The sequence below is a fragment of the Sesamum indicum genome, linkage group LG13 (genome assembly GCF_026168435.1).
Source record: "Sesamum indicum cultivar Baizhima isolate 11 linkage group LG13, ASM2616843v1, whole genome shotgun sequence".
In the NCBI taxonomy this organism is placed as follows: domain Eukaryota; kingdom Viridiplantae; phylum Streptophyta; class Magnoliopsida; order Lamiales; family Pedaliaceae; genus Sesamum; species Sesamum indicum.
The window spans coordinates 10445101-10470741 of NC_142669.1; the positions used below are offsets into that span (position 1 = coordinate 10445101).

Consider the following 25641-nt stretch of genomic DNA (forward strand, 5'->3'; position numbering starts at 1 on the left):
ACAGTATAGATCTATATTTTTTCTAATTTTGATATTATTGGTAGAAATTAGTTTAAATTATACTTATTATTAACATGTTCTTTATTTTGTTAAATTTTTAATTTTGGAGTAGATGTTTCGTTTCATTGGCAAAAATCCTATTTGAATTAGGCAATAAAAGTATAAGTGAATTTTAGATTCAAAAAAGAATATGTGATTTGAAAAGTTGTATCATTAATTTCACAATTGTATCTAACTATTTCTTTTCAATGTGATTTAGTGGTGCTACTTTAAAAACAAGCAATGCCTACACATTGGAATCTTGGCTTAATTTTTTAAATTTAATACTATAAACAACTATCAAATTTGCTATGAAATAATTTTGTTAGTTTCCTAAGTAAAAATAAAATAATTATGATAATTAAAAGTAAAATAAATAATAGATGGAAAAATTAACATCTATCTATATTTAAATTCTATTGTCGTATCAATTTTTGAATACCCAAAATTACCCCTTAATTCATTTCTTCTCTTAAAATAAAATTAGGTTAGAATAGTAATTTACTTCTTAATTCATTTTTTTCTTTCAACCCACTACTCCATATTTCTTTCACCCATTCTCCATTTTATTCCACATGAATTTTTATATATTTAATAAATCCACGGTTATAATTATTTTCTCTCTCTCCCCTTACCGCTATTTTTTCTTCTCAAAAGCTTCTTTGTTTTTCCTCAACTCATACTACATTTTTGTTGTTTAATTTGGTGCTATATATGTATTAAAATTGACCAAAAATACATAATTTGAACACATTGATTAATATATATTAACATTTTGGTAAATCACATTGACACCCTTGAAGTTAGACCAGTTTACACAAACACACCTATCTTACAGTTACACCCCTAACGGTTTTAGTGTAATATTTCACAAATACACTCCTGAGGGATGTCAGTGTGTTAGTGTAATATTATTAAGAGGTGTGTGTATAAGTTTCGCATTTGAGTAGGAAGTGTGGTTGTAATTACAACTATAACTTCTGAAGGTGTAGCTTTAATTTCACAAAAAGAAAGAATATTTGTGAATTTTGATCTAATCTCAGTGGATATTGATGTTATTTACCCCATCATTTTTATCATATCTTTTTTTATTTATTTACACATGACGTGTACATAGATTGCTAGTCTATACTATATATGAAGTGAGAGCACCCTATTGGTACCTTACTTAATTTTAGTATGTCAATTTTATTTTTTTTAATATTTAATTATTTTTCTTTTTTTCTTAACTTTCCACTTTTCTCTCTTTTCTTAACTTCCCATTTTCTCTTTTCTCAACTTCTACATCTCTTTTTCTTCTCTCTCTCTCTCTCTCTCTCTCTCTCTCTTTTTTAAATTATTTTGTCATTTCTTTGTACTTTTTAATATTTTATTAATTTAGTTAATATATTTTTTGAATAATAATATTTTTTTAAAAAACTTAATCAATTACACAAAAATGTGAACGTGCCACATATAATAATAGTAATAATAATAATTGTTATTACATTATTTTATTTTTTCCCTGGGAAAAAATGGGATCAGAAAGTATAGAGAGAAGTGAAAATTGCATGGACGGTGCGTGTATAGAATAGATACAGAGAGAGAGAGAGAGAGAGGGGTTGCGTGAGTGAGTGTATGTATAGGGGAGACGTTGGTTGACGCTCCTTGATTCTCGCTGCTCAGTCGCCTCTCCTTGTCTTGCTTCTTCCCCTTTTCTTTCTCACTTCTTTTCTTTTCCTCTTTTCTGTCGAGGGAATTCTCTCCCGATTTATTTGCTTATTGGAGGATCCTGATCCCTGTTATCGCAAGAATTGGAGAAAACGTGAGTTTTCCGACCATCCCATTTGTTTTACTCTTCATTATACCATGGAATTTGGTTTTATTATGTTGGATCTGTTTGAACGTTTTTGCGGTTAGATGTTGCTAAGTCTTAAGTTCGAGAATTGTGATCATTTATCCGGAGGTTTGAATTTGTCGATATGTAAGTGGATCTGCAAATTTTTGCATGTTGATGTTTGTTGGTCGATGCTGCTGTTTTTGAATGCTGTTTTGGTTGATATTTTGGTGTTTGATTTGGATTAATGATTGGTGGAGCAAATTCTTTGTCGTTTGGTTACCTTCATTCTCTGTTTAGTTGTTTAGTGATGGACCATTTTATTAGTGATGCGTTTAAGGATTAGGAGATTAATTGTGTCTTTCCTTTACATTCTAATTTGCTGTTCAAACAATGGTAACGATGCCTTAACTGTGAGCTATGACTCTTTGCTGCTGATTCTTATTTAATGTCATGATGCTATGATTATCAGTGAAATAATTTGGTGTAGAATTAAATGCTTTTAAATGATTAATATCTTCTGTAGGAGTAGTTTAATAATGTCAGGCATTGTCTGGGGATCGACTGTCTTGTTCGGTGCATCTTTTGTTGGATTTGATCATCTGTTTTTGTTTGCAGATATTAAACCAAAATGACGACATTTACGCCCAAGAATATCCTCATTACGGGGGCTGCTGGATTTATTGCTTCTCATGTTGCAAATAGGCTTATCAGAAACTACCCACACTACAAGATTGTTGTGCTCGACAAACTTGATTACTGTTCCAATCTTAAGAACCTCATTCCTTCTAAATCTTCTCCTAACTTCAAGTTTGTCAAGGGAGACATTGACAGTGCCGACCTTGTCAACTACCTTCTCATTACTGAGAACATTGACACTATAATGCACTTTGCAGCACAGACCCACGTTGACAATTCTTTTGGTAACAGTTTTGAGTTTACCAAGAACAACATCTATGGGACCCATGTTCTTTTGGAGGCATGCAAAGTTACTGGGCAGATTAGGAGGTTTATTCATGTTAGCACGGATGAGGTCTATGGAGAGACAGATGAGGATGCTGTAGTAGGAAATCATGAGGCCTCACAACTCCTTCCCACAAATCCTTACTCCGCAACAAAAGCTGGGGCTGAAATGCTTGTTATGGCTTATGCTAGATCTTATGGGTTGCCTGTAATTACCACCCGAGGAAACAATGTTTATGGTCCCAATCAGTTCCCTGAAAAGTTAATTCCCAAGTTCATCCTTTTAGCAATGCAAGGGAAAATTCTCCCAATTCATGGTGATGGTACCAATGTGCGAAGTTACCTTTACTGTGAGGATGTTGCTGAGGCCTTTGAGGTCATTCTTCACAAGGGAGAAGTTGGACATGTTTACAACATTGGGACAAAGAGGGAAAGGAGAGTTATTGATGTTGCCAAAGACATATGCAAACTGTTCAAAATGGATCCTGAATCGAGCATTCAGTTTGTGGAGAACAGACCATTTAATGATCAGAGGTATTTCCTTGATGACGAGAAGCTGAAGAATTTGGGCTGGTCCGAAAGGACCATATGGGAAGAGGGGCTGAAAAAGACCATAGAGTGGTATACCAACAATCCTAACTGGTGGGGCGATGTATCTGGTGCATTGCTTCCTCATCCTAGAATGCTGATGATGCCTGGTGGAATCGAGAGGCATTTTGATGGAGCCGAGAACTATGGATCTGGTAAATCTGAATTCACTGGAAATTCTAATCAGTCCAAAATGTTGGTACCTCCTTCCAGAAGCAGCCCCTCACCACAAAAACCAGCCTTCAAGTTCTTGATTTATGGTAGGACCGGGTGGATTGGTGGTTTGCTTGGAAAATTGTGTGAGAAGCAGGGGATTACCTATGAATATGGAAAGGGTCGTCTTGAGGATCGGTCACAGCTTGTAGCAGACATCCTTGCTATTAAGCCAACACATGTTTTTAATGCAGCTGGTGTAACCGGTAGGCCTAATGTTGATTGGTGTGAGAGTCACAAGACTGAAACAATTCGTACCAATGTTGCCGGTACGCTGAACTTGGCGGATGTATGCAGAGAGCATGGGCTCCTCATGATGAACTTTGCCACCGGGTGCATATTTGAATATGATGCTGCACACCCTGAAGGTTCTGGCATTGGGTTTAAGGAGGAAGACAAGCCCAATTTCACTGGGTCTTTCTACTCAAAGACCAAAGCTATGGTAATATTTCCCTCCTCTGTTTGAAATCTACTTTATACTCTTCGTGGTTGACCTTTTGTCTCTACCAAATTTGATGTGTCAACAATCATACCTCTATCATATGTCCTTATAAGTGTTTCTGATGTGCTCTGGATCAGGTGGAAGAGCTCTTGAAAGAATATGACAATGTTTGCACTCTCAGAGTTCGGATGCCAATATCTTCCGACCTGAACAACCCACGCAACTTTATCACCAAGATTTCAAGGTATAATAAAGTGGTTAACATCCCCAACAGCATGACAATCTTGGATGAGCTTCTTCCGATTTCAATTGAGATGGCCAAGCGAAACCTTAGGGGCATTTGGAACTTCACCAACCCTGGCGTCGTCAGCCACAATGAGATATTGGAGATGTACAAGAAATATATCGACCCAGATTTCAAGTGGGCTAACTTCACTCTTGAAGAGCAAGCAAAGGTCATAGTTGCTCCTAGAAGTAACAATGAAATGGATGCCTCTAAGTTGAAGAAAGAGTTCCCTGAGTTGCTCTCAATCAAGGATTCGCTGATCAAGTACGTATTTGAACCCAACCGCAAAGCCCCTGCTAAGTAACTAAGTAGTTTCAGTGTCTGTCAACCCATTGGCAGCTGTTCTGCTAAAGGCGTTGTAGCTCCATCACTCTATATGTTAGTTTCATTCGCCCCATGCTCAGCTTCAGATTCCGCTGAAGCTCATTTTTTCATTGTTGCTCTCTTTTTAAGTTTTGCAGTATTATAAACATGCTATGGTTGAGGGAGATGGTTCTTCAGGAAGTTGCAACTCTGTATATGTGTTTAGTCTGTGAAAAGCACCTCCGTATATGTATATGTTGCTCGTGAATGTCTCTCCTTCGATGCTAAATGAATTATATGGATCTTGTACTCCTTGTACACGTACTTTATGGCCCCCCTTCGCTAAAATTCTTTATTTGTGGGTATTTGTATTCCCCTTTTGCTGAAAAGGAGAAGTAGAAGGATCTCATGCCAACACAAGGCAAAACTGACCCCTTTAATCACATCACATCTTCTAGTGCAAATCCTATTGCGTCTAGCCATCTTATATGAAAATAATGTCAATTATTTTATTTGGAAAAATATTTTTTATACACAAAATATGTGCATATTAAATTCTATAAAATATGTAATAGAACTTCATTCTATGTCACAATCAACAAAATCTATTGGTGCGGCACTTTCACACGAGCAAAATCAAGAATCATCTTCACATTTTCCTCAACTCCATATACAAGAGAGTTTCACATCATTGTGGATAACTTTTTTCCATGGATCCTTGCACACTGCGAATCGGACCATGTCGCCAAACTCATGTTCAGCAGCAGTACTACTTATTCCAGTGCGGATGCAAATGAGTGGGTAAGGTCGGATTTGGGTCATGAATTCTTAAGTTCAAGTACATGCACTGAAAATGGGTTCGTGCATTGACTAAAACAAATATACATACCTGGGGGGGGGGGGGGGGGAGGATCGGAAAGTATAATTTTTTTTCTTAAATAAAGAAAAAGAGAGAGAAAAGAGTGCCTACAAAAGCACATTATAGAGTGACAACTTATAGAGGTTTTGGTGCTATAATGACAAGTTCTGAACTTAAAAGGGCTTAGACTACCCCATATCTTAGGTGCCAGAACTTCATAGGTTGAGGCATATCATCAACTCATTAGGATTAAGACTAGTTTGAGAAGGCTGCTTCTGCCAACTCCTTGAGAAACGCAACAACATCATCTGAGGTGTTAAGAAGATACCGTGCATTCGTACGTGTTCGGCCAACAGCACAAGAAAAATAGTTCTCCTTTTTCAGATCAAGCACATTCCAAGAAGAATTTTCTGATGATGACCGTTTGCTGCTACCAGAGGCACCATTTGTTGCTTTCTTGTCTGAGTTAGTACTATGCTGCTGACTCTTACTTGGAGGCTTCGAGCTGCTTCTGCCAGTTGGAAACTTTGGAGGTGGCCTTTTCTCGACTGAGAGCTTAATTGCATCTGTTACCTTAGTTCTTGGTAGACCGAAGGAATCCGGGGGGAGCTCTGGTTCAAAAAATGTGTACACATCCTCGTCCTATTGCAAAGATAGCAAGGTATGAGAAAATGAAACAAATATTAGAGGTGCTTTCTTTTATCACCAACTGGAATAGAAAAAAGAAGTCTAAGATTGGAGTAAAATTACCTCCCACTTGTGAAGTAAAACATGCATCCAAGTCATTAGACATGCACATGCATAATTTTCGTAGACATGAAATAATGTTCACTTATTCAAGTTTTATAGCACTTACCTGCCAAGAAACTTCGCACCTCTCCTATTGTTTCTTTTTGTTTGGTAGGATGGAAAAACGAGGGAGAGAAAGGGTGAATCAATCCTTCATACACAGTTTCCCATTCCCCTCTCTCTCCCTTTTAGATACCAATCAGAACTATTTCACTTTCGTGTCCCCTCCCCTTCCCCTCTTAAACCAAACATACTCTTAAACCACTAATATTTTGCGTCCATTCTCTTCACGCCTGTAAATCATTTTCGCTACCAATAACAGAGATACATTGATGATTAATAATAGCTGTAGCTATTAGAAGGCTTTACTTATCTTGGCATTGATACAAGTAGTTTAATGAAGCCTACTTCTTGCTGATTCATTTGGTAGTTACACATAAAGTTGCTCTACAGATGATTGACAGCATGCGTAAAGTTCTACATTTGCATCAAAACTTGCTAAAATGATATGTTAGGAAGATGTGGAACAGAACAAACAGGTAATGAGATGTATAAATGACTTGTTCAAGGTGCAAATCTGAAATAAAGCCACTGACAGGAGACAACTCAAATTTCATATTAGAAAAAGAAAGAAAGTATACCTTTCCTAAGAAATGACCTATGCACAAGACGTAATCTATTGGTGTGGAGATGGATTTACTATGAACAATCTCTCCCAAGATCCGGTCAATAGCCGCTCCCTGTACAGAGGAAGGGGAAAGAACAGAAGATCAAAAGACTTAATAATAGAATATTAGAAGATATAGGTATCCAAAAATAATAAATATTGAGATATCCAATAAATCTGGCTACCTTTGTGACACCAACAGCTCGCACCTCAACAGACCGGCTTCCTTGGACAACATCAACTGATGAGTTAGAAATTGGACCAGTCCAGAGATGCTGCAGCATATCTCTAGCTTGCAATCTTCCAAATTCAACATCTTCAATTATAGCGACAAAGAAATGGAAACAATAACAGAAATCAAACAGTCAGAAGAACATAAGGTAAGAATATCAACTTAGCAGGGACACGACTCAATTGAACAAATACCTGCATACTTGTAGTTCCACACAAGTGAAGTTTCACGACGTTCAAAGTGCGATCTTGGGGTTCTTTCAGTGAAATACTCAAAAACATGCTGAACATAGTTGTCGAGACCACCACACGATTTAATTTTATGACGAGAACTATATAGATGATGTAAGTACAGTTCCTCGTACCTTTACACTGTCAACCCAATCCATATTCAAGTGCTCTGGCATTGTTGTCATCCATTCTCCTCTTGTAGATCGTAGAAACATCCCATTTTCAGCTGCCAACCACATATTGTATTCTCCAAAGTTCTGGAAAAGCCATTATTTTAGAACATATGCTAAGCAAATAAGAGGATAATTGAAGACAGTCTAACGTACATCATCCAGGACGCTTCTGTCACTTCCACTAAGGACCACAATTGTTGTATTTGGGTCACTACAAAGCATTGTCAGAGGTCCTCTCAACTCAGGATGCAATTTAAGTTCCATTTCTTTGATCTGATCTCCCCTTCTTCCAGGAGTGTCAATTTGCTCGGTTAGAGTAGCATTAAAACCCTGTACAACAATAGTACATGAGTATAGAATTACATTAACCTTATTGCATCATCAGATAGCCCCACAAATGTACGTGAGGGAATAGGATAAGGGATGGGCAGAGGCAAAGAGAAAAAGGGAGGTGGAGGGTGGTGCACTGCACCCCTCTAATTATTTTGGATTTACAATAAATTTTAGGGTTAATTACACTTAAACCCCCTCGGAGAATGCAAAATTACACTTTGTTTGAAATTACACTTACACCCCTCCAAAAATTCACTGTTTACACTTGACCCTCATTTGTTAGGAGTTGGAAGAAATATGCTGACGTTATAAAAAAAATTGCATAAATTTTCAATTTTACCCTTCATTTAACGTTTTCATGTAATAATTTTATACTTATGAATGGAAATATAATAATGATAACCTCACTCTCTCTATATATATATATTACATTTATTTATCTATTTATAAATACAAAATTATACATGGGAATATTAAATGAGGTGCAAACTTAAAAATTTATGCATTTCTCTTTGCTTACATTAGCATTTTCCATCCAAACTCTAACAGATGATAGTCAAGTGTAAATCACAAGCTTTCAGAAGGGGTATAAGTGTAATTTCAAAATATTTTTGGGGAAAAGTGTAATTTAGCATTTTTTAAAGGGGTCTAAGTGTAATTTATGAAAAATCTATTTCATTCCTAGAATAGATAAATTCTCTATCAAGTGAAAAACAGTAAAGCAGCATTCATCTCTGGGCATGTCTAAACAATGTCATTAAGTGTGGCCCAAACAGATTAAGAGAAAAAAGAAGAAAAAGAAAAAGCATCTCTCAGGTACAAACATCAGCTATGTTCTAAAAAAAAAAAATGAAACACATGCCATGTATTGTTCCCCCCAGTAGCAACATAATATAATTACTACCTTTGGGAAATGACTAGTGGATTGTAAATATTCCAGAGCAGGTTACTAATTTTCTAAAATTTGTATTTCTTTTCAGCCGCTGCACTTTTCTATATGCCAGGCTTTCAATTATTCTATTCCCTTATCATTTCGCTTGAACTTTAAGAAGTTTTAGAGATTTTCATTAAGTGAAACACAACTTTATTAACAGCCACATGGAGTACTCATATTAAATTTCTCCAAAATATGATTAAAGATTCAAGGAAAATAGATGGGAAAAAAGAGAAGTGATTAGTTAATTAGTTTTCTGCACACTGCTTTTAAAGCTTGAATTAACAGAAACTAAGTTGCATTAGCATTTTGTTCGCTACACCTTAAGGCCCTTAACATATCCACTTAGCTGCTCTGAAGTGAAATTCAAAAATCAACAAGTAACAAATGGAGTTTACCAGTATGAGTAGTCGATTATTAGACTTCAAGTAACGCTTGATTGCATCACTGATGGCAAGTTGCGGTGGAACTTTTCTGGTTCTTTGCTGAGCTTCAATAACAGTATCATTTAGTTCGCTGCAAGTACAAGCATTACTGCTTAAGTCCAGAGCAACACAGAGCTATCAGTTTTTATAAGCTTAGGACTCTATCCAGTATGCAGTTAAATCCATAAGAAACCAAGCAGAGCCATTGGAGCACTCAGGTTAATGTGCAGCTTTCTTACATCCCAAAATAAAAGCAAACAGAACATAAATTCTTATTCAGATCGATAAAATGTATGAAATCTAAAGCTTAGGTATCACCAATACCAACAGCAAGAAATCTAATTCTGAAACCTAACTTCTACCCAACCTGAAAGAGAAAACTAATACAATATTTCTCTCTTCCTCAACTTCATCAGTTACATGGTTAAAAAGATCCATATGGATTCTCATGCAAATGAATAGAGGGCTTCATGTTGATCCCTACCATGCATTTGTCCAATAACTAGTAAACACATTTCCTCTGCCGAATGAGACGTCTCTACCTTCTGAAAGACATAGGAAAAGTTTATTAAGTTTCTTACTGTATTATTCTTTAAACCTTTTGGGGAAGAGATATTTGTTCTGTGCTTATATTAACCATGAAGTACGTGCCTACATTATAATTGCTGATCAGAACTTTTCAAAGAATGTGGGTGAAACTTCAGACCTTTGGAAGTTCCTTTATTATGTACATAATGCCGAAAAATCAGCAGCCACATTTTGAGGCACTTTACAAACCTTACAAAGAATTCAGCCCATTGTTGAGCAGTATGAGTTGTCACATGCTCAAAGTTATGCCGATGACGTTTCTCTCTTTCTTCATGGGACATATTCAAAGCTTGGTCTATTGCAGCAGCAACTTCTGTGATGTTCCAAGGATTTACAAGAATTGCTCCAGCACCAAGAGACTGTGCTGCTCCAGCAAACTACAGTTCAACCAAATTCATTAAGGCAGGGAAATAAATGTATAAACCTGACACAAGACAAATACATAAGTTGAACAGATTAATCTAACTTGTAGAAGTTTATGAAATCAATTAATAAAGAAGCTGGTCTGACCAGAAAAAGGATAATTGTAAAACTTTACGAAAAAATTAGATCATATAATGCATTCTCCAGTGAAAATAGAATAATAGCCTCCACCAGGTGGAATGCGATAAAGAAGTAATTAAGCTTTAGAATGAACCAAGAAAAAAATGTTGTCCAGTTGCTGAGGTTGTAGGAAAACCTGTGCACTCATTTCCTTCTGGAAACTAGATAACACCAAGAAAAAACATATATCTGCTACCAATAATCGAGGTCGGGTGCAAATTATTAACAACAGAGAACTCAGAGCAGAAAAAAAAATTGCAGAGTCTGATAATTACTTCGCTGAGGATGAGAACTCCTCTTTTGGAATCTTGACATGCCACAAACTCATAGCTGACAAGATTCATTCCATCCCGCAAAGACGTAACAAGTGCTACATCTGATGAATCAAGTCAATCACCAAAAGGTCACCAGATTGCTTCAGTGGACATTTGAACCAAAACAGCTAATATTCTATCACATTTTAAATACTAAGATAACACATCTTGTATATAAAATTTAGCAAACATGGTGCAGATTGGAAGCTTAAGATTGCAGGATTTTGGGGGTTCAGTTTGAGGCATGACTTTATAAATGCTAAATTAAACCATCAGTTGAGCATTTGAGCTCCTTCTGCTTCCAATTTGAACCAGATTTACAAAATGCAGCATGAGGGTATTGAAGAAACTTCTCTTTTTCTTTTTTTGAGCTTCATTTTGAGACAATCCAATATTTCAAATTTAATAAAAAATAGAATCCGTGTTGCAAATTTCCCACATTCAGTGTGGTGTAACAATAAGCACATAACATTTTGTATCACGATTTACTGTAATGATTTTGAATGCTAAATAACTTCAGACTCTGGGGGTACAGAGAGAGCCAGCTGTATAAAAACTCAAATAAGTGAATGTCAAGATACAAGACTTAAGATAGCTAGGTTACTAAATAGTAAACCTATGTGATGAAAAACTCTACACCATCCGTTAGAGTTGAAAAGTTCCCACAACATTTACTTTGAGGTCTTATTATCTATCAATCATTAATATAAACTTTGGTAATAAAATATCAAGGTGTTGTGATTTTGAACAAAGAAGTTAGTCCATAACATAGAGAAAAAGGAGGGAAGGAAAACAGAAGCTCTCTCATATATTCTCCAAAAGAATAACACTGCAGGAAAATGTGCATGTTCCCTAATTTTCTATTTTGCATTCATTTTCACTAGTCAAAGTTAATGGAAATCACTTTTGTACTGACATAATTCTTTCTAGGTCCATTATTTCTAAAATTTTCCTATATTTCATGTTCTAAGAAGATTTTGTGAAACTTCAAACCATAAATGGGGCACCATAAAATACTCACATGATTATCACCTTTTTAAGCCAAACTGTTTAAAGAATTGCATGATTATAAACAAACTGATAAACTGAAGAGCAGAAACTTTCTTCAAGTAGCACGGCTGAGGGATAAAATAGTTCTCTTTTTGTTGACTCCCACACACAGGTGTTGCTGGTTTAGGATCCATGTGGCGCTTCCAGATAATGTAATGTCAATTAGTTTTGACAGTAGATTAGTCATCACTAGTAATACGAGAAAACAAAACTAGGTGTATATTTAACAGCTACTATTACCAGTTACAGCATACAGTGCACACAAGGCATGGAAGTCAAGAGAACGATCCTGCAGAAAACAAAAGTTCACTTAAAATATCTTAACAAATATATGTGCAAAGTTCAATTTCTAGAATTCAGTTACAGCATCAAGGACCAATAGATGACAAATCAAATGAAAGCTGAGAATTCCACTGCTTGACCTAATATGCTCGGGTTGTATGTGATGATTTTTCAGACTTCTATATGCAATATTTAAGTCCAGAAATATCTTTTGATCATGTAAAATGTCTAGAGTCTCAATGATTAGAATAGAAGTATATGAAATTAGGCTATATGTGGATCAAAATGTTGAACTACCTAGCTAAAATCTTGAAGAGGAACCTTCATGGATTGAGCAAAAGATTAATGCAAAATGCTAAAAGTAAATAGAAAAATATGAAGTGCTTAAATACTAAAGACAATTCATCACTAACTTTTTGATACCTAAGTGTGACAGAAATTGAGAGAAGCATGCTAAGTTTTATCAATTTCAAATTGTTTCAGCTATAGTTAACTATCTATGAGCATATGGTACAATTTTAAGAAGACTAGAAATTGGTGCCACATGAAGAAAATGCTAACCAGATGATGAATTGGAACAGCCGTCAAAGTTCCAAATCGGCCATTGATCCTCCCAACAATTTCATGAACCTGGCTTGTAAGCTTTTGGTCTACAGAGTTCAGAAAAGAGAAACTCGGTTAAAGGTCAACTTGCAAGGGGAAAATGCAAAGATCTGATGTGAAATATGATGAAGCTACCCTAGACATACATTCAGGGACATCGGTCCTTGTCGGCACAGCAATTTGCAGCAAAACCACCTTATCGCACCAGGATGGATTTTCCTCCAGAAACTTTTCAAATGCTAGTATCTTTTGAGGGATTCCTTTTATCATATCAAGACGATCCACACCAAGCATTACCTGCAAGGACTTGTACACTTTACACTTAATTAACAGAATAACTAAGATACTACACTTTTCTCCTTAAAATTCAATGGTATTGCCAGTGAAAGGACCAAAAAATTAATCAAACAAAAAATCAACTAGGATATAACCAACAAAGTTTTTTTTTTCTTTTGTTTTCTTTTTGGGGTGTGGGGGTGGGGTTTGTGGGGAATAAACACTCGTGGAGATCTTGCACGGGGGAGGAGGAAGAGAGGGTGACAGAGAACAAACCTTCCTTCCAGCAAATCTTTCTTTTAATTCTTTAATGCGTTCCTGGACCTGAGGAGCTTCAAGGGCATGGATGAACCTTTCAGAATCAATGCCTATGGGGAACTGCATTCACCAGATAAAGAAAAGATGATTTATGAGTAGTCTAATAACCAGTTTTTCAGACTGTTGACATGCAGCATGCTTAGACGGAAGGAGCAAGTTAAATATCAAGATTGGGGAATATTCCACAAAAATTCATGTGAATGTACCGCAGCCACACGAGTTAGTCTCCCTTGATCCTCTACTCCTTCAGGAGTACCTTCCAGTCCAAGAATACGAGTACAAGCACTCACAAAATGCCTTGCATAATCATATGTGTGGAAACTGGAAATAAATTCAAGTAAATGATGAGTGAACGAGTTCTACAAGACACAGTAGACGGGCTTTCAATTTTATGAAAATAAAGCACATAGTAAAAACCCAGCAACCCTGCTGCAAAGAAATAGCAGCTATAGTTTCAAAGTCACATATGGGCACATAGAAGAGATAACAAACGCACCAACTCATTAGCAAGAAATTTAGGCAAGTGTAGAAGGGGATATTCAAGGATTGAGGTAAACAAAAGACATGATTCAACCATATGCTTTTTTCTTAATGGATCATTCCAGAGTCTATGTATGGAGATGTGCATTCTTATGAACTATGTACTTTAGTTTACATACAGAGTTAAATAATTTAGTTTAACCCAATCAAGCAGAGAACCCAACCCAACGCAAACAGTCACACATTAGTTTGAATATCATTATAACTAATGCAATACTTCGACAAAAGCTTGCAAACTGACTAATCAATGGATACTGGAAGTTTTAAGTTTGAAAATTCAAATAAAGCTTTTCTTCAGTAATTTACTAATTCTCATTAAAATTATTGCATATAGACTTCACTTCTAATAGGCTCCCCGTGAAGAAATAAACCACATCTAAAGCAATAGATGTTCATCTCCTTGGCCGTTTGATAGGATAAGCATCCTTCTTACCAGGAGAAGTTAGTTGATGAAGATGCGAGTTTTTATTGAAAGTTAACGTTATAGACAAAATGTTCTATAATGCTTGCTGCCTCCACTGAATAGGCACACCATAGAGTTAGAGAATTCAATACATTGGCATATGGACAACTAGGAATTTGCAGTTAAAGCGATCATATTACCCCACTAAATCGGCATGCAAAACTGAACGTAGTAGCTTTGATCGAGATGGCAAAGTCCGGTGGATTTCGGAAGACGGAAAGGGAGTATGCAGAAACCATCCAACTTTCATCTTGTTGTTGTATTTCTTCAGATATTTTGGAAGGTACATTAGATGGTAGTCGTGACACCAAACAACATCACCCTCTTCATAATTTCTGTTAACAACATCAGCAAACATTTTGTTCGCCTTTTTATATGCAGTAAACTGCGACTGAAAACTCCTGGTAGTTGCAAGACGGTCTTCTTGAGGAAGTCCAAGATAATGAAACAGAGGCCATAATATATTGTTGCAGTAGCCATTGTAATACTGATGAACGATCTCTTCATCAAGGAAAACAGGAATGCACCTCTGGAGTGAGTAAAAAGGATAATTTTAAACAGCATATCATGAACACAAACTCAGGGGAGAAATAAAACTTATACTTCCAGAATTAGAAAGGTCTAAGTTATGCACTTCATTTGAAAAATAACGCAAAGCCCATGACTGTTTCACCTTCTCAGCTAGTGCTCTACTAAGAGCCTTTTGCCCAACCTCGTCTGGCACATTTACACCTGCCCAACCAATCCATCGTGCCTCAAACTCCTTAACACCTACATCAAGTGACTTACAAGCATTAGGTGATGGGCATACTTTAAAATCATAGTTCAATTCCTAAAGTGGATCACAATGAATAAGTGGAGAGAATAAAAAGAAAGCGCATTGAGTTCTCACCCAGAAGAGCACTGACTAGACCTCCTGCACTTATCTCTAGCGACCAGGAATCCTCACCTCTCCTCACTGCAGATACAGGAAGTCTATTAGCAACCACTAGCAATCTCTGTCTGATTGGCCTACCATCAGGCCTTTCCCACCCTTCATTACGTGCTCGTGCAGCTCCTTCCAAATAATGCTCTACATAGGAAGTCCCTGAAATATCATGCTCAGAGATCTCAATTCCTCGGTTTCCATCATTTCCATCATTTAATGAAGGAATTCTGTTGCTTCTCCTCCGTTCCCTTTCTCTGACGAGTCTCCCTACTCGATCACTGAGAACTTGTGAGTTGTCGTTATACTTGTTGCCAGGCATATGAGCAATTCAGAGAAAGACCTCCAAAATGAGCTTTAGTACAGTTCAAGTATGCCTGAAAGCAATTGCCCTGCATTTTGATTAGCGAAAATTGACAAGTAAGCACTCCAGAAACTCCCTCAAGCATAATACTAAAGATAATTCACAACTGCACAATTGTCTTATAGATGTAGTAATCTGCAAATTCGAGTATTGATTTTTCTTTTCTCATATGAATGCTGATATCAAAGGGCATTTTGCATATTCACCAATCAAATTAAAAGTTGAGAAGGACAGGAGGCCACCAAGGAGGAGATAAGTGATAACAAAGAAAATGGGATCCACAGAATTGTATGAGGGGACAAAAAGGGTCTTTCCTCGAGTCCCCAAGGTTAATACCCATGTTTTTAGTACCCATGTCATACAAATTTATGAAGCATCCTAAGTTCATCTCGATGATACGAAACAAAACAACAGTGACTTCAGCGGGTAAACAAATACGGTAAATGTGTATGAGAATGTCTATATCCCGTGCACGTAGAAACACAGACATGCATTCACATAGACATATATATGCCCATTAGATCACCAGAGGGAAACAAAGCAAAAATTGAGCTTCCCTCTTGAAAGTACGGCAACTGACTAAACACAAACACATTGCATGCAGGAAAATTAAACTACAGCAGTCAGAGTGAAGCTACAAACCAATATAAATTACCATCAATTTCATACACATTGATTTTCCAGAAGCAAAACCGCATAGTAAGTAACCCAAAACCCCATATCAAATAGCGATCAAGGAAGCACCAACACTTGAAAAACAATTAAAATTTGTAAAAAAAGAAAAAAAAAAGAGGGAAGGCTTCGAGCAACAAGAACAATGACGGGTCTTACCCAATTCGACACCAAAACCCTCTAAGCTCAGAACAGCGCAGAGTGAAACCCGGAAAGAAGAGAGAAAAAGAAGCAAAATAGGTAGTGGTTGAAAGATTCTCCGGGTGGCAGAGAAATAGCATAGCCAGTGAAGAAGAGCAAGCAAAGACGAATCCTCGTGTAAGCCTCACAGGGTATGTAGGGCCGGGCAGCCATGCAGATGAAACCAATGGGATTTAGCTAGTTGGAAAATACAATTTGCACGAACTGAAAAGCTCTCTTGCTTGAAACTCAAAACATAGCTTAAAACCTGGGGATTACAAGCCTACTGCTTACGCCAGGAATCGAGGAAAGCAGAGAAAACCGTGTTCGTGTGAAGTCTTAGTGTCCTCCATGGAATTAGCAGGATTTATGCCATCTATGTTTGATGTTTTTAAGTAAGTCTAATTGATTATATACAACCCTCCATACTCCAAACTGTGCATTTATCAGAATATTTGTAATATATTCATTATTATTAATTATATTAATTAAGCTTATTTTATTTATCGAGGAGAGTTACTATTATTTATTTTTTATTCTTAATAAAAAGTAGACACTCAATATCATATAATGAATGCACCTAATAGAAAAAAAATTAAAAATAAGAGACTCATAATCAAGAAGTCATGAGTTCTACTCCTATCAATATGTGGATATTGATGTAGTTTAATTTAGTGATAAATGTCAAAATAATTTTATTTAATATTGATAATTAGTGTACATTAATTATTAATAATGTGAGTGTAATTAAATTACTTAGAAAAAAACAAAACAAATATGAGATGAGACTTAAATCTAAAATTTTATATTTAAAATGTTGTGATGCCTTTATTTATTGTATATTTGGTGAAATTTCACGCAAATTCTATTCTATGAATAGTTACAATTGTCGCATAATTCAATATTTTACGATTTTTTTAAAAATAATGTCGTTTAAGTATTGGTCATGTACAAAAAATAATGATATTCAAATACTTCAATGTTTTGAGTATTTAAACGAAATGAGGTTTTAGATCTTCTGGATGAGCTATAAACTCTTACCATTTTATAAAATATTATAAAGTGTTTGAAAATTCTGTGAAAATAAATTTATTAAATTTAAAATAAAACATTTAAGAATTATAAATTTATTCTTTTAAAATTTTAAAAAACTCTTTCAGTTAAATTTATACATGGACTATAAAATTGTCAATAAACTTAAAAAAGCAGTATTTTATAAATTCTAAAAACATTTAATAAGATATATAATGTACACTCACAAACAGTGGTCGCACAAATTTTAAATATGACAATTGTACCACTAATTAGGTCATTTTTAAAAATACACAAAAGTGACTCCACCACTATATCAATTCTTTTATTGTGTACCTAATAACTTAAATTTGTTTTATTTTATTTTTTCTAAAACATGCAATATATTAACTTATATACTTTATTTTTATTTATAATTAAAATATGAAAAATTATTTATTATGTACAAATATAAAAAATGAGTCACGACAGTTAATTCTATGAAATAATAATTAAAAAAAAAAAAAAGAGAACCCTATAAAAATGTCATCCATAAATATTGACGGGATACACGTGAAGAAAGGATAAAGCTCCATTATTTAATATGCTTTTCCTTTTCTCTCTTTTCAGTCTTCTTTTTTGGTGGGATGCAGATTGCTACCGCCCCTGCCCAGCCCACCTCGCTCATCATCAAATCTATATAGATCAGATACGCCTCATTTGTCTATTTCTTTCCTGCCAAGTGCCAACCTTTTGTACTATACATACAAATCACCAATCTACCGTTCAACTCTATTTTTTATTCAGTACAGATCTTTCATCTCGTACTAGTCCAAGACTGTTTGCAAAAATTTTTACTTTTAACAATTTTCTTTAAAATTGTAGTAAAATCAAAATTGAGTGGTAATTGTGAATTACAACAAGCTCTCCTAAAAGTTGTTATAATTACAAATACCTTCTTGTTTTTTGAGAAAATTATAAATATCCTACTGAAATTATAAATACCCCCTTAGAATGCAGTGTCACAAGACGTATTTGTTTGAGTATTTGTAATTTTAATGGGGTATTTATAATTTTAAAAAATTAAGAAAATATTTGTACTTATGATAAATACCAAAGATACCTGTTGTAATTTACCCTTATAAAAAAGGTGAAAATCAGATAAAAGTTAAATAGTAAATTGTTTGAAAGAAAAACACCTCTAAAAAGGAATGTGGAAGTTGAGAAGACAAAACTATAAAAAATAATAAAATAATAAAAAAAAAACATTGACAGACTACAAAGAGATAAGATTTCCAAAAAAATATTTTCCCTTAATAACAAAATATAGATATCCATGTCACATTAATGTATTGCTGATACGTGTTTCTTTCAAATATTAAAAATATATAATTTATAATTTAAAAATTACATGCATATCAATCACGTATTAATGTAACACTGTTTGAGTATGAGACAAAGTGTTGTACGCATCAGCATTTCTAGGCAGCCTAAGTGAAAAGAAGAGGGAATAAAGGGTTAATAGGCAGCATCATAGCCAACATAATGGAAACCAGCATATGATTTCAATTCCTCTCTTTCTTTCTTCTTTTCCTTTTGTTTTTGAAAAGGAAACCATGGAATCCAATTTCCTTGTACAAGGGATTATTTCATTATTTATCAATCAATATACTCTTAGTGATTATTCAATTACAAATAAAAATAAATTAATAAATTATACGATTAATTATGCACAGACCTCTTTTGAAAATGAAAAATACAATTCCCTAAAGAAATTCAAAAGTCACACTTATACCCTCTGAAAATTCTCCTTTTATACTTGATATACTTCTCTTAAAGTTTAGACGAAAAATGCTAATGTTAAGAAAAAATTACATAATTTTTTTATTTTTTCTCTAATTTAATATTTTCATGTATATTTTTGTACTTATAAAGGGCTAAACGTGTAAATATTAAGATATAAGTGAAATGATGTTAACGTCATTAGAAATTTTTCCTAATAAGTACACAATTATTATATAAGAATGTTAAATAAAGGGTAAAATTAAAAAGTTTTATTACGCTAGTATTTTTCATCCAAACCTTAATGAAAGAGGAGTCATGTGTAAATAGTGATTTTTTAGACGGATGTAAATATAATTTTGGATTTTTTTTGGGGGAGAAAAGTGTAATTTCATTTTTTTAGAGAGAGTCGAAATGTAACTAACTCTAAATTATAATAATTCCACATAGAAAAAAAATAAACTTTTTATGTTTTTCTTTTTCAATTTTTAACTTTAATAATAGTTTTTCTTTAGATATAGGGTAATTATATTTAAACCCCATCTAAAAATTTAATTACACTCTTTTCTCATAAACCTTTTAAACTTACACTTACAACCCATCAGAGAATTCTCCGTTACAACTACCTCATTTCGTTAAAAATTGTACAAAAAATGCTAACATCCATAAAAAATTACCTAAATTTTCAATTTTATTCCCCATTCAATATTTTCTTAATAATATTTTTATGTTTGTAATTAAACAAACATAAAATATATATAAATATAAAAGAATATAACTATAACAAAATAATATTTCTAAAATTTGTAATTATTGAATAAAATAATCATTGGTAAATGAAAAATAAGTTATTTTTTTGTGTTTTTGTTTTTTATTGCATCCCCACGCCCGTAACCTATATCATCTTTTCTAGAATTGATTTATTGAGTAATCGTTATTGTAGCATGTTGTTCTCACGTTTATATAATAAATAATATCGCACGTTTTAAGATATAATATAATAAGAGTGAAATGTATATATCAACACATTACATTAATAAAAAAAAAAAAAGAAAGAAAAAGAATAAGTTATCAATTAATGTAAAATTTAAAAAGTTGAATAAATTAGTTATTTTATTGTAAAAAGAGCAGTTATACTTTACCAAAAAAATTAATATAATAATATTATTAATAGTTATATATGAATATAGAGATTTTTTTTTTAATATATTAATATAGATAATGATGGTGATAAACCCTACAAGTGCCCAACGGCCGTAAATCGAGAAATACGAGGAAATTAAGGGGATCACGACAAAGATCTTATCCGTGGTGGTTACAGCTTATAGGAAGAAGCATGAAGCTACCCATAATGGGGGAATTCGTAGGGACAGAAGAAACCGACATTTTTAATTACCCTTTGTTCTTTTAGGCAATGCAAACAAGACTGTAGTTTTGAAATTTAAATAGTTTCGTTGGAAATATTTTAATTTTTCTATAAAATTTTTTAGTTACCTAAAAATAATTTTACTTTTTCTAATTTTTTAACAAAATATTTATTTTATATTTTGAGCTACAAATATATAAGCTCCAGTGTCACGCATCACAATCTCATTTAACGATAACTAATTTAATATTATGCTAAATTAATAACGATGTATGCATATATATCAATGCAATAAAGACTTTTATAACACGTAGTTAATAAAATATACGATATTATTATTTAGCTTAATAGCAATTACATCACATAATAACTCTAAATACATAATTTTTCCACATGGAAATAAATTATTTTAATTAGAATAAATGATACAAAATTAAAGTAGATATGCTTGAATTGAAAAGAGAAAGGTAATGTTTAAAGTTTATTTTTATAATTATTATGCATCTTTCTTTAATTTTATTTTTTCCCGTTTTCAAAATTTTTTAATATTTATTATCTCGAAACATGTGTTAAAAATGAAACTTTAATCATGTGTGAGCCATAACTTATATTAGTATATATAACTGAAAAGGGTGAATTTAGTGTCATGATCTTACATAACTACCTTTTGATAGTTTCTCTTTTCAAATTTTTAGTACACTTTTTTTTGTCTCTCTCGAATATTATATAATTATTTTCTATTTCATTTTTTTAATTTTACATATATATATATTAACTCATTATTTTGTATATATTTTAAAAAAATTCTTATCTTTAAAAATCGAATAATAAAAGTTATAAAAATAGTTTTGAAATAATTTTAAAACAACACGCGCACGCCACAAAATTTTTATCTTTAATTATACATATGAAATAAACATTCCCAAGTTTATTTTTACATATATAATTAATATAACTTAAAGAGTAGGGAATACTTATTTCCATGGCAATTTCTATTCCCCTAAATAAAGGGATTAGTCATTTCCTCCTTTCAAAACTATTTAATCATATCAAATGAGTTATATTACAAGTATTATATACTTATGGAGTGGTTACGAGCATTTTAGAAAAGTAATTTTCAGCTTTTGGCTTAAAAAAAATACTAAAAATATTTAGAATGCCGGCTTTTATTTCTAAAATTGCTAAGAAATGCGCTTTTGGCCCAAAAGTTAGAAGCACATTGGAGAGTGCTTTTAGCTATTGTTGTTTTTTTATAAATAAATCCAACTTTATTTTTGACTACTTTACTATTATTATATATTCTTAATTCAATTTTATAATTTTTAAAATTAAATATCTAAAATTGATATCGAAGTTTTCAAATAATTTGAATTTTAACAATAATTAAATTTACACCTTAACATATTCAATGTTTTAAGTTTTTTTATATTTTATGTGTTATATCATCTAATTATATTATTTCGTTCATATATTATTATTTGGTTAATTAATAAAATATTTTTGCAATCATGCAAGTTTAATTATTTTTATGAATTAATAATTATATTACTTAGTGGAAACATTATTAAATTAACTATATATTTACATAATATTTTTAAAAATATAAATATAAAATACTAATCAAAATAAATTTATGATTTTTTGTGAAAACTAATGATTAGTGACAACAAGAAGTGAAATAATAAGCAAGAAATAATATCTTTTTAACACAATGGGACAAAATAATTTTTCATCAATCAAGTTTATTTTTAAAGTAATTTTTCTCCAAATACTATCCAATTTAACTTTTATCTACTCTTTACTTTTTTATAAATACTATCCATTTTTTATTTTGTTATAATTTTTTTTTTTAATAAAAATCACCTCTCTAAAAGTTAAATGCTATGTTTGTTTTCATTTTCAAGTTATCTTCTGGACGAGTCAAAACATACACAATGTTTGCCATCATTCAGAAACACCTTATCTAGGTGTTTTAAACTGTTTTAGCATAAATACATACATATATATGTACATATACATATACATAAATATATAAAAAAGACATGATTTGACTATGAATTGACAATGAATAGTAATTTTTGTCTCCCAAAACACAACATTAAACATACAATACTTATTTTAAATTATCTTAAAAAGCAAATCCAAACATACATACTATCTCTAACGCACACTTATTTATCTTTGTTTTTCTCTTTCTATCTTCATAAAACACAACAAAACACTCAAAAAATGAATCAAAACATTATGTAAACCTTTTCCAAATATTGCCTTATTGTACTATTAGTACTCCTCGGATCAATCACTTATACATATTTATATATATTTGTCACTTTTTTCAACAACCGTTTGAATATGAGCAGTGGTCCATTTCATAAAACAAGAGTGGAACCTGACAAGGATGCTAAAAACAATTAAGTGGTTCCAGTAAAAGAATGTTGATGGGATCTGCTGTCCTCTAGAAACTACCACTTTTCATCTTTTACTACAACTAATGACTTCTTTTACACCTCAAACTAAAGTAATTTAACTGCTTTCCTCCGTGAACCAAACAAATTATCAACTAAAGATGTGGATGTTTCCAATATATCATTATAGTATTTATTTTTAAATTAATCAATAATTTAAAATAAATAAACAAATAACATGCCAACAATTTCAAATTAAATAAATAAATATCATATTATTATTAAAAATAGACTAAATACTTACATTCACAAAACTTGAACTCACAACTCTTGATCGTAAGACATGAACCTAAGTACTCAAACAAAAAGTTATCTTTTGCTCGTTTAATTATTCTCTTCCTAATATTATCAAAGTATCTCATCTACAATATATATATATATATATATATCCAAGTCAATACCATTTACATACATATTTATATAGCTTGTTTTAATTTTATTTTGTCACATAACAAAATAGTTTTTATTTATATAAGTGAATAATTATATATCTTTACCCAAAAAAATCACCATTTTAATAATAAATTACTTAATAATTTGATATAAGTCTTGTTTTTTTTTTTTTTTGAGAGAGAGATATAAATGTTATTTTGATATCCAATAACATTACTTAAAAAAGTTATTTTCTATTTTCTATTAAATTTAGACAATCGTACTACTGATTATCTTTATTCAAAAGCTCCAATAATTTTTCTAGCTAAATTGAGTTTGTAAAATAATACAAATTCGTTTCTATATTCCATATGTCTTTTGTATTTTACACTATAAATCAATTTAATTTAAAAAAAATTAAATTATTTATAATTTATTGACTTTTATATTTTAAAATTTAGATGAAATTATTCATAATTTTATTTTTTTTAATTTTATTTCCACTAGCTGAAAATGTTTTAATTAAAAAAAATTATTACAAAAATGCAATTTATTTAACGGTCTAGAAATGTTGATTATGCAAAGAGTATAATATGTTTGTGCTTATTATATTTCAACTAAAAAACATTATAGCTTTAATTATCAACCTTTTAATTATATTTTCATAAAAAAAAAATGATAACTTGTAATTGTCATTACTTCTCTTTTTATGTCAAATCAATCAAATTACATTTACTTTCTATGTATCATATTGGCATATAAAATTTGAAAGAAGAATTATGAAATGATCTTATTAAAAATCCTAAATATTAAAAATGGGAATTTATGAACTTCTAGCTAGGTGCAAGTCACGAAGCTTTTGCAAATTTTGAAAATAAACACTTATCGATTTATTCTTGAAAATAAGATGAAAATTGTATTTTTATTTTGCAGTTTATGCTTTTAAACAATTTAAATTAAAGTGATTTAAGCTAAAATTTATAATTGACTCCCCGTCAACTTTTGCAGTCTATTGATAAAATTGTAAATAGTAAATTTATTTTTTCAAACACAATTTCAGTTTGTTGTACTTTTAATTTTTATTCTCAAACACTCTATAATTACACAACAACTTGATTTATATTTTTTTTTATAATTTATTTTGATTAGAGAAAGTAGCACTATGTTTGGTTTCTTTTTAAACTTATTTTGTTGTGTTCTGTGGAGATAGAGAGGGAAAAACAAAGATAAACAAGTATGTGTTAGAAATAGTATGTATGTTTGGATTTGTTTTTTGAGATAATATAAAATAAGTATGGTATGTTTGATGTTATTTAGTGGGAGATAAAAGCTACTGTTCATTATGTCTCTTTTATATATATATATGTATGAGTATGTATATAATTTTTTTAGTTGTAAAGCCTATAATTAGTATAAACTTATTTTGACAATGAGCCATTGTTTCAACACATTTTAAAACACCATCAAAACTTCCAAAATAAATCAAGGCAAATATTATCATGTTTTGGCCCATCTTAAAAATGGGCATAAATGAAACCACAAACACTATGTAGAAGTTATTTGCAATCGATCAGCTCAAACAATGTAAGAAAGAAAAACAAAACAAAAAAGAAGATGAAAACGAAAACAGATAGGCCGAATTAAATGCTTGTTCTACTCTAAGCTGATCACCAAAGAGATAACTCCGATCTAAACAAAAAAAAAAAACTTACCAGAATCCGCACCTCAAAGATCATAAACATGCTATGATATTTCGTTCATCATTGAGATTAATGCATCATAAACTCAAAATTCTTACGATTCAAAGTAATAATCTACGGCGGCGACACTAATCATTTTATCGATAACTGAGAATTAGGAAACCGATCTATCTATCTATGAACAGCATACAATACGCTTCCAGAAAACAAAAACACACGGAAAAAAAAAATCAACGACCACAAAACTTCAAAACTCAAAGGCAGTTTCAAATGTAATTCGCATTTCTCGATCCGATCATGAGTATAGAAGTGAAACGAATACTGACCTGGAAATTGGAGAGATGTTGACGTCAGGCTCCATTAAACCAGTGAGATTCCTCTTGTCATCAATGGCGGGCATTTGGGCATATGGAGAAGACGAACAAGAAGAATCATCCTCAAGAAGAAAGTGAAAAAGCTGGAACCAAAAGCATCAGCAGCAGCTTTAATTTTGCCTTTATGTAATGGTGTTGGTGTTGGTGCGGTGCGTATTGCG

General features: G+C 32.3%; 2 protein-coding genes across 5 annotated transcripts; one reads left to right on the forward strand and one right to left on the reverse strand.

Annotated features, from left to right (window-relative positions):
* The first annotated feature begins 1570 nt into the window (after positions 1 to 1570).
* On the forward strand, positions 1571 to 4974 carry LOC105176910 (trifunctional UDP-glucose 4,6-dehydratase/UDP-4-keto-6-deoxy-D-glucose 3,5-epimerase/UDP-4-keto-L-rhamnose-reductase RHM1). The gene is made up of 3 exons (XM_011099861.3): positions 1571 to 1843; positions 2474 to 4061; positions 4199 to 4974. The coding sequence occupies exons 2-3, from the start codon at positions 2487 to 2489 to the stop codon at positions 4649 to 4651; spliced, it is 2028 nt and encodes a 675-aa protein (XP_011098163.1). The 5' UTR covers positions 1571 to 1843; positions 2474 to 2486; the 3' UTR covers positions 4652 to 4974.
* A 591-nt stretch (positions 4975 to 5565) lies between these two features.
* On the reverse strand, positions 5566 to 25641 carry LOC105176909 (alpha,alpha-trehalose-phosphate synthase [UDP-forming] 1). 4 transcript variants are annotated; one of them, XM_011099860.3, is made up of 18 exons: positions 25433 to 25641; positions 15162 to 15571; positions 14943 to 15040; positions 14410 to 14798; positions 13473 to 13587; positions 13225 to 13326; positions 12819 to 12969; positions 12631 to 12719; positions 12028 to 12076; positions 10699 to 10799; positions 10070 to 10257; positions 9266 to 9383; positions 7754 to 7930; positions 7562 to 7684; positions 7392 to 7479; positions 7151 to 7281; positions 6940 to 7038; positions 5566 to 6151 (listed from the first exon to the last, which is right to left on the reverse strand). In XM_011099860.3, exons 2-18 carry the CDS (start codon positions 15514 to 15516, stop codon positions 5765 to 5767), a joined length of 2760 nt encoding a protein of 919 aa, XP_011098162.1. In that variant the 5' UTR covers positions 15517 to 15571; positions 25433 to 25641; the 3' UTR covers positions 5566 to 5764. The 4 variants fall into 4 exon arrangements, with proteins under 4 accessions (XP_011098162.1, XP_011098159.1, XP_011098161.1 ...); XM_011099857.3 differs by having other exon boundaries at positions 15162 to 15586; positions 25433 to 25640; XM_011099859.3 differs by lacking the exon at positions 25433 to 25641 and adding an exon at positions 16390 to 16806.